Source organism: Rhamphochromis sp. 'chilingali' (assembly GCF_963969265.1).
Source record: "Rhamphochromis sp. 'chilingali' genome assembly, chromosome: 16".
Lineage (NCBI taxonomy): Eukaryota > Metazoa > Chordata > Actinopteri > Cichliformes > Cichlidae > Rhamphochromis > Rhamphochromis sp. 'chilingali'.
This window is the reverse complement of record NC_137943.1, coordinates 3,400,907-3,419,329: the sequence shown is the minus strand read 5'-3', so window position 1 is coordinate 3,419,329 and position 18,423 is coordinate 3,400,907. Positions and strand designations below refer to the sequence as shown.

Genomic DNA, 18,423 nt, shown 5'->3' with positions numbered 1-18,423 from the left:
TTTGGATAGCAGCAAAAGCCAGTATGGCGGGAAGTTATAAAAAAGCTAGTAATTCTAGCTTCAGCCGAGATAACTGTGTTTCACACACACTGTTTAAAGGGGTTACAAAAATAGAAAGAAAACAAGGAAATAAAACAGCACACATGTTTAAAAGTCCATAACCAAAGACATTTTTTTCTGTTGAATTACTATAAGTAGGCTTTACAATGTAGTACAGAACATGTAGTAATAATAATAATAATAATAATATAATCACATCGCAAAAAGTATTTTACAGAGTAACATAACATAGCATGAAGTGAAATAAACAAACTCCTTTTCCCAGTGTTGTTATTAACACTGAGAAAAGTCCCTGTGTTAAATACGAGGATAGTATTTAATTCAGCACTGCTACATTGCCCTCCAATAAACATTAATGTCTGTTTTTCATGGCATGGGTCATAGGACTATATCCTTTATGATACTACTTAAACGTACAAATGATGTAAGCATTAAAACAGTTATAGAGACTAGGATTGGTATACTGAAAGCCAAATTAAAAGCTGTGCTCTTTTTTTCCTGAGTCGATAATTCCCTGAAGTGTACATTTCCACCAGCGCGGTTTAACTCCTTCTCGCTAGGGGGCGATAATTTAAAACAAGAAGTTTTGCGGCTACCGGAGTAATCGAGGAAACTCAAGAGATTTCTCTCTGTTGCTAACAGTAGCTAGCCGGATAATCTTCTGAACAGTGCAGCCGTTCTTATTTTGTTGGCCGTTACAGTGTTCGTGTCTGTTTTTCTCTTTAGATTCCAGCGCTCTTGGAATTCGCTGCTAGTGACAAACGTTGAACCAGACAACGACGGCCAACCTTTTTTTCTCTCCGCTGGATGTTTGGCCATTCTTGTATTTCTCCCAGGATGTTAGCACATAAGCAAACCAGCTAGCTAGCAAATCTGCTAAAGTAGCCAAATAGCTGCTCTTTCCGGATGCTTTGAATAGCAACGCAGCGGATTTGGGGAGTTTCTAGTCGGCCTTGTATGATGTCAAGCAACCGGCCACAGCAAAGCGCTGCTGGGGCGAGTTCAGTGCCCAGCACAAGTAGCAGCAGCAGCAGTAGTACAGGAGGCACTGGGAATACAAACGGTGGCGGTGGCAGCAGCGCTCCCACAAGTAATGGGAGCACTTCTGGAAACGTTGTGCCCTCACGGACCCTTGCAGCGGCCGGAGAGGGCGGCCTGTCAGTGCCAACTCTGGCCGCCGTGCCGTCAGCCCGGGGCGGCTTAGCTTCTCTCAGCAGACCGTCTGCGTCCTCTGGTAACAGAAAGAGATCCCTGCATCAGGCACCACTGTACAACGGTCTCTTGAATTCATACGAAGATAAAAGCAACGACTTCGTCTGGTTAGTTTTGTATTGCACTCGAGCTTTGGGGTGAGTTCCGTAAAAGTTTGAGAGCTGCACGATGACCCGGGCTTCTGCTTGTTTTTCAGTCCCATTTGCTTCGAAATGATAGACGAGGCACACATGACGAAGTGCGGGCACAGTTTTTGGTGAGTGTTTGTGTTGCAGAGAGAGTTACGCACAGCAAAGTATTCGACAGTGTCCCAAATGCTGTAGAGCAACAAATGTCACAGACTGAAGGAACGAAGTTCTCTTTAACAAAAAAGCCATGCACTCTGCGGCCATCCATACTTACAGCTGATTACTTAAAAAAACTTATGACGGTTTTTTATTTATTTATTTATTTATTTTTTAGTATTTTTGTTCTTGAATTTTGTTTTATTGTTTGGGCATGTTTTAATGTTACAGATGGGCTTCTAGAGGAAGTTCCAAGTAGTCCTGTCCGTCACATCAGTGTTGCTATATTTTAATAGCAACATCAAACCCATGACAATCCAAGTTCTGCACACCAGGCAAGCCTCACTTCTGCTCTGGTCAGACCCAAGAGTTTTTCTGACTCGAAATCTTGCAAAGGCAAGATTGGTTAAAGCAGTGAGTCTGTTTGGTGTACATTTCTGCGTTTTAGTTTGGGAGTTCAATAAGTAAAAGCAAGCTCAGGGTTAAAACATGTCCAACTAATTTATAATCCTGGTAATTTTCCTTTAGAGGAGGCCACCAATATTGTTTTGTATTCAAGGCGAAAATGAACCCTGAATTCAACTTTTCACTAATGTGGAAAGCCTGTAAAGGCTTTCTGTTTGTTTTGCACAGACAATTAATCAGGATTCATTAGCCTAACGTCAAAAAAGTAAGCACAATGGCTTTTTGCCACCAGAATCAGTAAAATCTACTGGAAATAGTGTTATTTTTTGGCAAAAATCCTAGTTATTTTGATCGATAATGAAATGACGGATATTTAATTTAGTCTAAAATAGAAGAGACTTATATTTTATTTAAGCACATTTTCTTTTAATTATAGAAAGTAAATGATTGAACTAAGTCATCCACACTGCATTTTGATAAGAAGCAAAAAGGAAAAGGTTGTGTGCTGAAAGTCAAAGTAAGGGAATTACTGCACAACAGATTCTGGCACAGAGGTAATTTCATCTCGGTTATGTTGTTTCAATGACAAGATGAGCCAAAATTGAATTTAAAGCGCAGCTCTATAATATACTAAAACACAGTGACAGTGTGACTGTCAGTATTGAACTGCAAAGCCGGTTGTAGTAATCTAAAAACAAAAAACCCCAAACAGCAAAAATATGAACAAGTTTTTAATGACAGTAAATGGTTTAAAGCTGAATATAAGCCTGTAGACTCTTCAGCAAAGTTATGGGAAAGCTTAACGTGATTACTGGTAATCCACAGTTGGCTCAGTGTTCTTTATGCCTGTTGTGTTTGCTTTCAGTAATTCTCATTTCTTGTTTTTCAATGCTCATAATAAACATGACCAAAGATCCAAGTAATAAGATCAGCGCATTAGCAAGTTATGCCTCAGTTTGAGATAGTTTGTCTACTCTCTGGTGATGTCGGTGTGAGCAGATATCCTTAACAGGATCAGAGCACTGGCTTTGATCAAACCTGTTTTTGAAGGTCACATATAATCAAAAGAAGACCCAGTATGGGATGAATAAAGATTATTTTGACTATGAATCATTTAAAGCTAATCTTGTAAGATCTTGGATTGAAATGTGGAGCTGGATATATCCATAATATTTATCTGTTCTCTCTCCATCCTGCAGTTTCAAGTGTATCCGCCAGAGTCTGGAGGACAGCAACAGATGTCCCAAGTGTAACTATATTATCGATAATGTGGATCAGGTCTACCCAAACTTTCTTGGTGGGTATTTTGAATTGGAGGGGTTTTTTGTTTTGTTATGTTTTGGTTTTTTCTAACAGTCAGATGATCAGCTCCTAAACGAATCATTTTTCTCAGAGCTTTTCATTTTAACTTGGACATTAAAATGTAGCTGTTATGGCAATTTTGCACTTCATGGTTTTTAAAATCACAATATTTGAATTGATTTGTCTTTAGCTCATAATCAGTACTAAAATGAGACTTTTGTATTTGAATGAAGTCAAAATTGAAAGTTTTTTGTCATAAATGGGCCAAACAAAAATCTAAGGAAACACTTTGTGTAGGTATTTAAATGCATGATGATAAAGATGTTGCTAGAGCAGGGCGATATGGCCAAAAATATTTATCACGATATATATTTGAAAATTTGCGATAACGATGTAACTGACGATATAATTGATGCGAGACAAAATACAACTCCACAACATTACTAGCGCAAAAAGACAACCTTCCACATTAAACTGCAGTGTGCAGTACGCATTTTTCGGACCATAAGGTGCACGGGATTATAAGGCACATTAAGCGAAACAAAGCAGTCAGATAAATCAAACTTTATTAAACTCATTCTTGCTTCCTCCACTTCTGTACCATTGATTCATTAATGTCCCTATTGCCAGTCTTGGCAGCCGGGGGTCAGTCCGCCAGGGCCTCCGCTCCTGGCCGCCACCCGGCACACAATGCACCCGACCCCTATGGCGCCTCCTGCGGGTGGTGGGCCTGCGGGAGGATGGGCCCATGTCTCCTCTTCGGGCTGTGCCTGGAAGTTAAACTTCATAGTTACACCTGGTAAAGCAGCAATGCTGATCGTTTTATTAAAGATGAAAGAATTTACAGTTTTTAACTCTCAGTTAGGGCTGCCACAAACGATTATTTTGATAGTTGACTAGTCACCGATTATTTTTGCGATTAGTCGACTAATCAGATCATCATCCATTGGACGTAAAACGTACAGCTTATTGCACCAGCAGCATCTGCTCTTATATAACTATCATTAGCTTACAGCTTTAAGTGTTTCAGGTCTGTGCTAACTAACAATAAAGACAGGATGATAGTTTATTAAATTTTAATGAAATTTGCAGATTGTTTCGGTGAAGTTTAATAAACTCCTTGCTATCTAAAATATAACAGGACACCGGAGTAAATTCTCAAGCATCTCACACTTCTGATAATCAGCTGTCTGCTTGACGTTTATTCAGCTGTGCAAAAACTATAACTTTAATCTCAGCCAAACCGATTTACTCAGGAACAAATAAAATACTGAAAAAAGCCAAACAATAACATTTTAAGTTATCTAAGTGACTCATATATCATGTTTAACCTGAGTAGCGAAAGACGGCGGTGGGTTTGAAAACGATTTGCCGGGAGTCCGGTGTTCTCACGGCTCTGGTGAGCCTAGCCCCCGGCTAGCTATCGAGCTAGTGGGTAACAGACGTCTCCGAAAACGTCGGAGTGCTTTTGAAAATATGCGGTGTCTTGATAAACTGAGCAGATATTTGAGGTTTACACAGCTACATTCTCGCCTGAAAATATGTTAAACGTTTATTTTGTGACCCAGAAAGAATAATAAGAGTAATATTAAAACTAACAGCTGCCGCCATTGTTGGAAACTGAGCTGGGCTGCGCTATGAATTCTGGGACACTGCTTCTTCTTCTTCTTCGGGGTTTAACGGCAGCTGGTGTCACTACCCGATCCGTACCGGAAACCCGATCGGTACCCCGCATGCACGAAAGGTTTCTACTTCCGGTCGTAGCGTTTTACGATAGTTATGGGTCAGAGTATCTGTTAAGATGTTAAGAATAACAAGTATATCTTAAAATGTTTGCAATAATGAAGCATTTCAGTACAATGTAGACAAAAACTCTCCAATCCTTACTGCGCATGTGTAAAGTCTGACCGTACAAATCGGGTCTACCCGATCCGTACAGCGCATGTGCAGATGTTTTCTTCTTCTTCTGTTCGTTTAATGGCAGTTTACTCCCCAGTGTACGAGGATACCGCCACCTGCTGACTGAGCGAATAAACCCTATTATAAACTGAATTATCGTCATTACAAACGTGTGTTAAATCTGATTTAGCGATAGTCGAGTGTGTTTATGCTTGTCTGTGAGGAGAGGATTGTTGGAATAGTGATGATGATGTGCGCTATCACTGTCAATTAAGAAACTGTAAAAAAAAAAACTGTAAACAAACTGTAAACACTTAATCTGGCTGATGAATCTACACGTGAGATATTACAAAGTCTGCATTATTAACTCTATAATTAGGCGCCATTCTTCTTATTTTACGGCGCTGTTGCTCAATCGGGGGACGCTCTCTGTTGAGGAGAAAAGCATGAATTTCTTTGTATACGGATTATCCATTGTTTAAATGTCCCGGGCAGTCGAAAAGGAGGCAGAGCTGTTGAGAAATGCTAGGAGCTAACTGGGCGCTAACGGTATCATTCAAATATATTGAATGTCGCAATGTTGGCAAAGAGAGGAAGTGACGTAAGATTTGCGCATGCGGGGTACCGATCGGGTTTCCGGTACGGATCGGGTAGTGACAGCTGGCATCCTTGTACATGCAGTGCTGCCATCTTCTGTTTCAGTCCGTTATTACACTCTTAAATCCTGCTACTTATTCCTGCGTCTTTTGGGATCTTACAAAGCTTCAAACGAGGCGTCGACTATTAAATCAGCCGTCGACGATTTTGATAGTCGACGTAATCGTGACTAGTCGACTAATCGTGGCAGCCCTACTCTCAGTGATGCTGCAGTGTTGTTTGACCTGAAGCATACGGAGTTTGGACCCAGATTACTCCCAGATTTAAGAGCATCTTAGTCCGACAAATACGACAATAACAACGGCCGCTTGCATGTTCTGCAAAAAAATGTGCTTTGTTGTGTATCTGACGGACAAACACCAAACCAGTTCCACATCACGGAAGTTGCACCATTTTTACAAACCAATTCTGGTTCATCTGTTTCACTCAACAATCGGCCATGTGCGTATGAAAACAAAGGCACTGCGCATGCGCGTTTTACTCCCATTCTATCGCGATATTTCATTTTCCTATCGTTGCCTAACATTATACCGGTATTACCGTGAACGGTATAATATGGCCCAGCCCTAGATGTCGCTGCCACTTTTCTTTTATTCATCACAAGTAAAATGTGTTGTTCCTTAGCTGTGACAATGTCTTTTTCTTTGTCATATACTTACTCCACCGGTTCTCCTCTCTTATTTATCCCTTGTCTACAACTTCCTCTGTCCCGCCTCACCACATCCCAGTAAATGAACTGATCCTTAAACAAAAACAGAGGTCAGAAGAGAAGAGGCTAAAGTTAGATCATCCAGTGAGTACAGCATGTTCTGAAACTGATTTCATTTCTTTCTCTCCTTGTTAAGATGTCAAGCATCTTAAAAATATGTTTTGTTACTTGTAACTGATCAGTGTCTCTGACCTTCAGAATGGGTCTCGGTGGCAGGTCTTCCAGGATGTTTTGAGTCCTGATCAGGAGAACTTGGACCTGGCAAATGTCAACCTGATGCTCGAGCTGCTGCTTCAGAAGAAGAAGCAGCTGGAAGCGGTAAGTGAGAGGCTGATCTGTGCATTTCTTTGTTTTTGTTTCACTCTTTTAGCTCTTTAGCTTTTCATGGGTTTCAGTGGAGGGTTTTTTTTCTTTAAAATGATGTAAAGTTTGTTAATGCAATCCGTGCAAACCGAGGAGGTTCATAATTAATGGCTATTAAGTCATGAAACTGATCACATGATCAGAGCTTGTAGATATAGATCTTGTAGGTTTCAGTGAAAAATGCACAAGATGCAGTGAAGAGACAGAATTACAAAGGGTTAATTATTTCAGCACTGTACTGGTCTGTTGTGGTGAAGAGAGAGCTCAGTGTAAAAGCGAAGCTCTCAATTTACCGGTTGATCTACGTCCCTACGCTCACCTATGGCCACGAGCTGTGGGTAGTGACCGAAAGAACAAGATCGCGAATACAAGCGGCAGAAATGAGCTTCCTCCGAAGGGCGGCTGGCCTCCCTTAGAGATAGGGTGAGAGGTTCGGCCATTCGGGAGGGGCTCAGAGTAGAGCAGCTGCTGCTCCACATCGAAAGGAGCCAGTTGAGGAGGTTCGGGCATCTGACAAGGATGCCTCCTGGGCGCCTCCTGGGCGAGGTTTTCCGGGCATGTCCCACCAGGAGGAGTCCCCGGGGCAGACCCAGGACACGCTGGAGAGATTATATCTCTCTGGCCTGGGAACACCTTGGTGTTGCCATGGACAAGCTGGAGGAGGTGGCTGGGGAGAGGGAGGTCGGGGCTTCTCTGCTTAGGCTGCTGCCCCGCGACCCGGCCCCGGATAAGTGGAAGAAAATGGATGGATAATTATTTCAATTAAAAGTCAAAGTGATGTTTTGCTGATAGCTTGTTAATCCTTTTACAAGTTTTCTAAATTTATTCTTTAAATGTTATCACAAGGTTGTCACAGTGGAAAACAATCAGTAATATAAAACATAATGGAAATGTTTTAATATCCACTGAATGTCCACTTTTTGTTCTGGAAAGACAACAAATGAAATTTATGACGTCCAGTTAAGACCTTGTTGTTTTGGAGGCAGTGGGTTCTGATCCGTTTAATCTGAAACAAACAGAAGTTGTGTAATATTCTGAGTTTCTGATGACACAATAATGTGTTTGCTGTCGAGGTCATCATTGTATCAGACCGCACTATTGAGGTGTTCCCTCTTACAGAATGTGACAAACATTTAATATTAATAATAATAATAATAATGGATTGCATTTATATAGCGCTTTTCTGGACCCCTCAAAGCGCTCCAATACAGCAGGATGTCCATCACATTAAATGCGTCACTCTGTCAGACTTCCTGGCACAAAGAAGTTCTTTTGGGTTGCGTTAGACTTCAGATGTTGATAATAAATCAGGCATTGTATGTGTATATAGCACTGGTAGCAATGGTAAAGATGTTGCTTTTGTCAGAAGGTTTCTGGGCAGTTTCACACATCCTTTTTTTTTTTTTTTTTTTTTTGTCAGTTTACGTGACATAAAAAGAGAAGTAGGACTTTACATCCTTAGATTTCATCAGCGCTATCTAAGACTTGCATTGATGATGAGATGTAAAATCCAGACCAGTTTTGAAATGGGAGCCTTTGAATTGCAAGTATGGATGCTACAAACACGTCTTTCAGATTTTCAGATGGCGCTACACGACGCCTTGAGCTTTCTCGCTGTCAAGCACATGCTCGTCTTTCTGTTTCTTTTTCACACAAACACATGCCGTGTGTCACTGTTTGACTGTCATACAAGCAGACAGACTCACACAAGAGCTAGCCCAGTAATTCAGCTAATTGGTGTCTGTCCAAGCTAGTTCAGAAATAAGGGCTCCATAGTTAGCTGTGATATTGTATATAGTTAATGGTCTTCCTTTGCCTTGCTGCTTATTCTGTATACACTCATTGCTGATTGATTGTTAGCATGTGTGTGATAATTTGCCTCTGGACATATTTCATATCTGATTGGGCTTGTTTTTCTTTAGCCTGTCATTCTTCTTATTTAATCAGTTCTGATTTACCAGTTTTGGAGTCCATGTAGATATTTCATATCAGTCAAATTTAGGTCCCTGCCACTTAACTGTGTATTTTTGATGTTTTGTTAGTATTCCTCTCGTGTTTACTGTTGTTACTCAGCTATCCAAACCTTAAATATAATCCAAAAAACATCAACATGTTAGATTTAATCGTCAGTGAATCTTAGTCTCCGTCTTAAATGTCAGCATCAGTCAGTGTGGGTGTGGTGGTGCTTTTCAGTGCTTGAGATGTTTGCTTTGGAGCTACTCTTTGGTTTTCATTGAAGATTAAGTAGAATTGAATAGAAATAGTCAGATATTATCTCCATCTGAAACCTATGACATGCTTTCAAAGAACACAGTTGTCATCAGTATTTGCCTAACAGCCAGAGACCCTTAGGTTTGGTGTTCTTGAGCATTTTCATGGTTCGATTGAAGGTTAACCAGAGGAAAGAGTTTACCACAGTGTTTGGATCAAAAATGGTTAAATATTCAAATGAATATAAAACTCAATTCTGATATGTTCACACTCGAAGCCTGAAGTGTTTAAAGTTGTTAAAATATTCTATCACAGATGTATCAGCTTACGTTTTTTTGGAAAATGGTATCATTTCTTTACTTTAATATATAGATATAGATAGATATATTACAAAAATATAGATAGATAGTTGGTTGGTGAAATGACAGATATTTAACAGGGTCGCTTGGTAAAACATTGGTTAAAGTCTAAGATTTTAACAGACTTATATTTATTTAAGCACATTTTCTTTTAATTATAGAAAGTAAATGATTGAACTAAGTCATCCACACTGCATTTTGATAAGAAGCTAAAAATAAGGAGAACGTGCTGAAAGTCAAAGTAAGGGAATCGCTGCAAAAAAAGATTCTGGCACTGAAGTTGTTGTTTGTGTTGTTTCAGTGACAAGATGAGCCAAAGTTAAAATTGAAATTAAAGCACAGCTTATAATATACTAAAACACACAGTGACAGTGTGACTGCCAGTCGAGCATTGTTGGCTGCTGAGGTGTGATGTGCAACCTGCTGCATAGTGTGGAGTCTTTTTTTTGCAGTGCACTTAAAGAAGGAAAAGAAATGCTCAATGTGACTGTGGGCTTTTTTTGGGAGGGGGAGGAGTCGATCAGGTAATTTGTTGCTAACGCCAAGTTAAAGTTAAATGTAAACATTAGCTTTGGGCTAGTCCACAGTTGTGGAAACACGGGTGAGAATTTAGTTGAACGACAGCATATTCACCAAAACAAGCTGCATTCACTGGCCGGAGTAGTTTGTTTGTGTGAACCTTTTCATGACAGGATCCTTCCCCGTTCTGCACAGCACTGCTTTCATTTCCTGTAGCTGGGATGGAAGTAAAGCCAGAGACGAAAGTACAACTAAAATGATAAATCACAAGCTTTAGAACTACTGTTATTATTTTGTGCTTTTCTGAGGATGAAAGCTAGTGTTGAACTGAGAACAAATGATATCTCGAGTGTCTTTTCAGCAGATCAGCAAAACTATTCTGTGATTTCAAGTAATACTTGATTATGTAAGCTGTCCATATCTCCACTAGGAATCCCAGGCAGCTCAGAGACAGATCCTCATGGAGTTCCTTAAAGAAGCCAGGAGAAACAAGAGAGAGGTACGCTGCACAAATTTCCCACACAAAGCTGACACGGTGCTGAGAAAAGAGCAGTATTTGTAATGGCTGACACCCAGCTTTGTGTCAGTCCACCAGAACTCGTTAAGTGTTTGTAGGTGTTAACAAAGGCAAGCGCGTTCAGTTGTGTTTTTGGTTTTGTTGGCAGCAACTAGAGCAACTGCAGAAAGAGCTCAACTTCCTCGAAGAAGACATCAAACGTGTTGAGGTAGGTAAACTGACAAAGCGCAGTCCAAAGATGGATTGCTGTGCCCTCATTCACATGTTCTCTTGCGAAAATACGGGGGAACAGAATGCATGATTATAAAAACATATTATGCTGTGAAATCACAAAACCCTGGGGCCGCTCATCATCACAGCTTGAGATGGACAAACAAGTTATGTTGGTGTCATTTTCCAGGAAATGAGTGGGCTGTACTCTCCTGTGATGGAGGCTGAGTGTACTGTGCCTAATGTGGAAGCTCCCTCTCCAGCACCCAGGTAATGCTGATGTCTGCCGCATAATAAATGTGTCTATGCAGAACATAATAACACCATATTCACCTTGTTCGTTTACCAAAACAGGAGCTCGTTACGAGCACAGATGTGTGCTTGCTCACGAAAACGTTTTGCCTCTTGCTCTACAACGGCTGCTTTGTCTGTGTGGAACAAAGCCAGTGCATACAGTCGAGATGCCAGAGGCTTCAGCAGTCGCTGTGTGGTGTGACTTACTCCACGTCTTGTGTGTTTGTTTCTGTGTTGAGCAGTTGCAGTAGTATTATAGACCAACCCGACTACAACCAGCCTCCAGGATTTGGTGGAGCAGCCCAGGTACAGCGGAGAGATTTATTTATTTAAAAAAAACAAATTAGCTTGGAGTAAAAACTGTTTCAGACAGGATGAAGTAACGGGCTGCACCAAGGCCCAGTAAAAGATCATTTTACTGGGGTTATAACTGTAAATCCAGCAAAGCTTTAATATCTGGAGCTGGAAATGGCTGGTGCGTTTTAATAAGGGGGCCTGTCACGTTTAGATGTAGCTTTTTAACACAAATGTATTTGGAGGAAAATTATAAATACACTCTGAGGTTTCTGGCACTGCCTTCACTTTGCTCTTGGGTCTGTTTCCTCAGGGAAAACGTCAGACCTGGTACAACAGCACCCTGGCATCAAGAAGAAAGAGGCTCACAGCTCATTTTGAGGATCTAGAGCAGTGCTACTTCTCCAGCAAAATGTCCCGCATCACAGGTGCTGTTGTTGAGGGTTTAGACTGCTGTGGTCAGATCATTTTTATGGCGTTTTCATTTGCACACAGTTGGAAAACTGGTATTATTTCTTAAAGCAGGGCATCTGTGTTTAAGCTCTTAGTTATAGGCAACGACTCCATTTGGTTTTTTTCCACAATGTGTATAATTCACAAATGCTGTGTTAACTGTGTGCGTGTTGTTTTCAGATGAGGGCAGGAACCTGAATCAGCTGGATGATTTCATGGAGTGTTTGTCAAAGTTCACTCGCTATAACTCTGTGCGGCCGCTGGCCACCCTGTCATACGCCAGTGACCTCTATAATGGCTCCAGTATCGTGTCTAGGTATAAAAAAAAAGAAACGTTTGATTTACGTATGACCGGACATCATCTTTTAGTTGTTTCGTGACATTTTACCGTGTGTGTGATGAGCCCAGTCACTGTCTTTGACCGTATTTTCCTTTGTTTCAGTATTGAGTTTGACCGAGACTGTGACTACTTTGCCATCGCTGGCGTAACCAAAAAGATCAAGGTGTTTGAGTACGGCACTGTGATCCAGGATGCAGTGGACATCCACTACCCTGTCAACGAAATGACTTGCAATTCCAAAATCAGGTGAAGGAAACTGATAAATGCATTTCCTCTAATGCTGATCTCTTGGTAATCCACATGTTGAGTCACGTGTATGGATCCAAAATCTACAGGATGCTTTTTTCCAAAATTGTGACTGTAAAAAAACTAATCATACAGTTCATGAAAAGAAATGATAACTTAGTTTGTAGTGAAATAAGCAGCGCCAAACTCGAATATTTCAAGTTCCTGTTGTCTTTTGCAGCTGTATCAGCTGGAGCAGTTATCACAAAAACCTCCTGGCCAGCAGTGACTATGAGGGAACTGTTATTTTGTGGGATGGATTCACAGGCCAGAGGTCCAAAGTCTACCAGGTGTGATGCTTGGAGCGCAGCTTCATTACGTTAGGCATTACATTAGTAATGATGGCTTTTTAAGGTTTCCTCTGCTTCCTTTCCAGGAACATGAAAAAAGGTGTTGGAGTGTAGACTTCAATCTCATGGACCCAAAGCTTTTAGCCTCAGGTTCTGATGATGCTAAAGGTAAGAGAGGGATGCAATATCTAAAAATAATGTTCCCACCATGTATCAGCCCTTATTTTTTTTTTTTTATGCATGCTCTTTTCTTCTTCTTCTTCAGTCAAGTTGTGGTCAACTAATCTTGACAATTCAGTGGCTAGCATTGAGGCTAAGGCTAACGTCTGCTGTGTTAAATTCAGCCCAACCTCCAGATATCATCTGGCCTTCGGTTGTGCAGGTGAGATGGAAATTAAAGATTTTCATGTGTGATTTATCTTGTTTGTTGTTACTTTAGTCTTGGTTGTGGAAAAGCAAAGATTTTGAGATAAAATTCTCTTAAACCTTAAGCCAGGGTGATGTCGAAAAGCTCTGCCAAAATGCCAAAATCAAGTGCAAACATAGAACTGGACTTTCATTGGGCGAAAGCAGCTCAGAAGCTTTTGATTACACCGCATAGGTTGTACCAAAACCTTGTAACTGTGTAAACCTTGCATCTAAGGACACTTCAAGTGTCATTGAAGCTGGTGTAGCAGCAGGTTTAAATGTGAAGGTGCAGTGTCTGACGTCCGCCTGCATTTGGTTGGTATTTACTATGAGAAGTTAAGTTCAGACTAAATAAGGGGGAAACAGATTTTACTCTACCCAGCTGTCTCCCTTCAGCCAGACAAACCTGGAGTATTGTTGTTGTTGATTTTTCTCTCACATCACTGTGGTTTCTTTGTTGTCAGCTACATTTCTTCACCCGGCACTGACTCTTGTGGTCCAGAAAAACTGCTGAATACCTTATTCATTAGTCCCCCAAAGGAGATATAAAGTTGTAAGAAATATTTGGTTATACACAGAAACACTGTAACACTGGATGAGCAGAGCGTACAAGCGTTATCCAGAAGTATCTTGCTGTGGCTTTATCCAACTTCCTGTGTCTCAACGACGAAGCCGTCTCAGCTTAGAGAAGGAAACTGCTCCTCGGCCTTGTAGATGGTTTAGTGTCTTGAGTAGCACTGGGTTATCAAAGTAAGCAAGCAGACATGGAAAGCCATTCTGCATTTGAATTTAAACTGCACTAAGTCCAAATTTAACTGCACTTTTCTAAATGCTGTGGTGGCTCCTAAATGGAGCTGATCTAAGACTTGTTTTAATCTACGATTTTCCTCATGTTTCCCATCTGAACACATGCTAAACTTTGCTTTCTTCTCTTAGACCACTGTGTTCACTACTATGATCTCCGCAACACTAAGCAGCCAATCATGGTGTTCAAAGGCCACAGGAAGGCCGTCTCCTATGCCAAGTTCGTCAACGGAGAGGAAATTGTTTCTGCGTAAGTACATCTGTCGGCTTTGCATTTCCATTTAATATCTGAAAGGTTTCTTTTTCCTGCAAAGGAAAATATTCTGTAAAACCTGTTACGGTGTACTTTCTGCTTATAATATCATAAAGAAGCTGTCTAATGTAAACTGGGTTAAAGAGAGCATGAAACACTAAATGTATAAAGGCTAATTTACATCGTGGAGCCCTCAAAAACTGACATGGATGTAACTCTGTCTGTGAAGCTGGATTTAAGAAACAAGTTATAAAAATGACATTTGCATAATTACTGAAACGAGCACCGCTGCCGAACAATGGAGAATCTTTCTACACACAGAGTAGAAATCCTGATCCTTGAATCCTGATAAAATGAAAATGCTGGACTTGGCCCCAGTGGGTTATCACGCCATATCATCTAAGGCCCACCGGTTCCATATTGATCATTTCTTTCTGCGCTATTGTCCTCAGTTCGACGGACAGTCAGCTGAAGCTGTGGAATGTCAACAAACCTCACTGCCTGCGCTCCTTCAAGGGTCACATCAACGAGAAGAACTTTGTGGGCCTGGCCTCAAACGGAGACTACGTTGCCTGTGGTGAGCAGTTACTTCAAAGAAGACATTACTGTCAAATTGTCTGTGTTGTATCACTCCCTCAGTGGGAGAAACGATAACATGCTTACATTCCATAAATACTTGTGTTTGTGTGTGTGTGTGTGTGTGTGTGTGTGTGTGTGTGTGTACAGGCAGTGAGAACAACTCCCTGTATCTGTACTACAAAGGACTTTCCAAGACACTGTTAACATTCAAGTTTGACACAGTGAAGAGCGTTCTGGACAAGGATAAGAAGGAGGACGACACCAACGAGTTTGTCAGTGCTGTCTGCTGGAGGGCCCTGCCTGATGGAGTGAGCTCACCTCTATACTCAGTAACATTGTCATTGACTGCACTTTGAAGGGTGCACTACAAAGCGATATTAATGGGTTAGTGAGGTCTGTCAAGTCAGGTAAAAAGGTGGCTTTCTTTTTCCTTAGTTAGATCACCATGGTAACAAATGTCCTAGGAGCTTGAAATGAGAAGGCGACTGGTCTTTTTTTAAGGTTTTGAAGACATTTCACCTCTCGTCCAAGAGCCTTCTTCAGTTCTAAAACCAAAGGTTGCAAAACCTAGTTGGGGGTTGTACCCTTAGGCCAGGGGTGGGCAACTCCAGGCCTTTGAAGGCTGGTGTCCTGCAGGTTTTAGATCTCACCCTGGGTCAACACAACTGAATCAAATGATTAGTTTATTACCAGGCCTCTGGAGAACTTCAAGACATGTTGAGGAGGTCATTTAGCCATTTAAACCAGCTGTGTTGGATCAAGGACACATCTAAAACCTGCAGGACACCAGCCCTCGAGGCCTGGAGTTGCCTACCCCTGCCCCGCCTTCATCTGTGAGTGTAGTTGTAGGTTTTGTTGAGCCAGCTAACCCAAAGAGCCTGCTTTGTTGGGACACCACACCCATAGTTTGCGGTCATAGAACTGAGACGGTGTCAGTCACACCTTAAAATCCTGACACTCTGAGAAAGAATACATCTGGAGTTTCTCACACTTTCTTGCAAAGGATTGTTGTTTTCAGATCACACAGAATATTGTGTTGAGTAGGTAATTAACTATCTGTGCTCTAAGTGTTACCTTTTGTTTTTCAGGAGTCAAATGTATTAATCGCTGCCAACAGTCAAGGAACAATTAAGGTTTGTATCATCTGTACAAAACACGGCAACAAGCACAGGCCTACTGCAGCACTCAGACTGGTGTCATAGAGGGTACTGGACCTTTGTTTGAAAACATGACATTTACATTGTAATCATGTTCTGTCCTTTTAGTTGACTCATTTCTGGTATTTTAATGAGGCCGTCTGAAGAAAAAAACTTTTGTAAGAGCGCGATCAGGATACAAAAGTGTGAAGCCAAACACTAATAAGACATGAATAAAACAAAAAATCCGATTGGATATATAGATCTGGTGTTTATATTGTCGTATTTTGCTGTGTTCATTGTTGCATTCATTTTGTGCTCTGCAGATGGCTGTAGACGCTCACTGACAATTTGAACCAGAAATGTCAAATTTCTTTAAGATTCTCCATAAGACACATTCCTGGCAATATCCCAGGATGAATTAGGAATAACTGTTTAAACACGCTCACAAATAAAGATAAATCCTTGTGCATCTGATCCAATTCAAGCCTGCTTGTCTGCTGTGTAATCGTGTTTAATCTTCCACTCTTGAAGTCCAAATGTCACCTCACTGGCTTCTGTTTGGAATCAAAGTACACACACAAAATATATCTAAAGAAATTATTTTTGTAATATTTTCATGAACTGTGCAGTGTGGTAGCAGTGATTTCAGCTCTGCATTAGTGATGTGCCACGCTAGTCTGGGTGAACTTTAAAAATGCCTCGTTATACAGTCCAACTGCTATATGTTAATTATTTTTGTGGTTTCTGCCTTTTGTCGTTTTATTATTATTTAGCTGTTGGAGAGGAGCTTTAATTCATTGCTTTTTCCCGTAACAACAAGAGGTCACAGGTGTGCGTTCTCTCTGCACAGGTACTCGAGCTCGTCTGAAGACGTGCAGTTCCTTCAGCAGGTGTTGGAGCTTTGACTCGTGATGCAGGGAGGCTGCCAGGCTGAGTAGCAACTGGAGATCTGAAATTGTCTCTTATTATTTTTTTCCTCTTTTTCTTTACTTTTTTTTTTTATGAGCTTATGTTTTTGGACAGCGGCAAAGACTATGGACCAGCAGGAGAAGATGTGCTGCTGTTTTATTGGGCACAAAGTGAAATAAGAGACTTTAGAAAGCAGTTTTGTTTCTTTTGAGCGAGGTTTTATTGGCTACAATAGAACACCTCTTTATGGTTTTAGGTCAAATCAAAACCTTTACTTTTTAATTAAGCTGCTGTTCTCCGGAATACATCCAGCCAAACGCTAAAAGTGCGATGCATTTCCTCCTTTTAAAGGCCAAAGCACAAGACGAAGTGACATGCAAAAATCTTCAAATGAAGCTTTTAAATCTCCTTTTGTTTGTCAGTGTCCAGCCCCCTGCACCTTTCTTTTTTGTGTAGCTTTTGCGTTCTCTCAGATTTGGGGGGGAAAAACATTTTTAATAAACCTGACTTCCATCCTGTCAGACGTATCACTGGTTTCTTTTCTGGTTTGCGAGTGCAGAACGTGAGAAGTTGAGTGAACTGAAATGAGAAGCGCCTCTCTGTGCTGATATTTCTGTTTACCGTCAGAACAAAACGAAACTCAAAGCTTTTGTCTGCAATCACAACTCTCATGTAACTTCCGGCACTGGTCTGCAGTGTCGTGCAGAACTGGACTTTTTTTTTTTTTTTTTTTTTTTTTTGGGTGAACTATTGGTTGCTTGTTGGAAATAAAACCTTGCAGAATCTGTTCTTTTAAAGTAGCAATGGAATCGTTCTTCACATACTGTAGGTATCATCTGAGCTGAGCTGCATTGTAACTTCAGGCAAACTGCTGTCAGTTTCTGTGGAGCAAGACCTGCCTATTTTATGATAAGTGAGAGAGGTGTTTTGTATTTGTATTACTGAATAAATTATTTCGAAACACTTGGCATGTTGGTTCTTTTTTTCTCTCTCTCCATATGATGACATAATTGTATTCTTTTAGGTGATCTGTGTATAAAACTGTGATGGGTTAGTTGATCGGAATTGCAAGAAACGTTCTTGGTTATGGACAAGGTGCTTTTTCAGTCAGTGCTGGGACTCGGGACACTGTAGTCCTCCTCCAGATGCCATCGATGCAATGGCACCCTTAAACTCTTGTTTAAATTCCCTTGAAAAATTGCGCTCTCCTTGGTGTCCTATAAAATAAGCATTTACAGCATGGGGCTTTGCATCTTTCTTTTTTTTTAATAAATTAGGGCGACAAAAGAAAGACGCTCTGGTAAATAGACTGGTTCTTATATAGCACTTTTTCTATTCTATCTGATCACTCAAAGTGTTTTGTACAACATGCTTCATTCATACAGATACTTCATTCTATGTCAAATTTACATGCACCTTGGGGTTAGTATTTTGCCCAAGGATGCAGCCAGAGATTGAACCACCAGCCTTCCAATTAATAGTTGACCCTCTCTACCTCCTGAGCTACAGCCATCAGGTGGGGCTGTCTGTTCAGATTTCATGGTTTCGTATAGTGTATACTGTGCTGGCCTGCGTTTTTCTGTTAAAACTCAAAAACTGACTGCTCAGTTTGGGCAGCATGCATTCAGATTTGAGGTTTTGAGTAAACAAATTTCAAGTAGGTCTAAT

The 18,423-nt window shown here is 40.8% G+C and overlaps 1 protein-coding gene across 1 annotated transcript; it reads left to right on the top strand.

Moving 5' to 3' along the window:
- Positions 1–631: 631 nt before the first annotated feature.
- cop1 (COP1 E3 ubiquitin ligase) lies at positions 632–17,718 on the top strand. The gene is made up of 20 exons (XM_080907902.1): positions 632–1,379; positions 1,469–1,528; positions 3,161–3,258; positions 6,548–6,612; positions 6,727–6,846; positions 10,411–10,479; positions 10,646–10,705; positions 10,898–10,977; positions 11,244–11,307; positions 11,609–11,723; positions 11,929–12,064; positions 12,191–12,334; positions 12,555–12,663; positions 12,750–12,831; positions 12,929–13,045; positions 14,008–14,125; positions 14,581–14,705; positions 14,855–15,015; positions 15,796–15,840; positions 16,697–17,718. Exons 1-20 carry the CDS (start codon positions 1,018–1,020, stop codon positions 16,712–16,714), a joined length of 2,148 nt encoding a protein of 715 aa, XP_080764028.1. The 5' UTR covers positions 632–1,017; the 3' UTR covers positions 16,715–17,718.
- Positions 17,719–18,423: the final 705 nt, after the last annotated feature.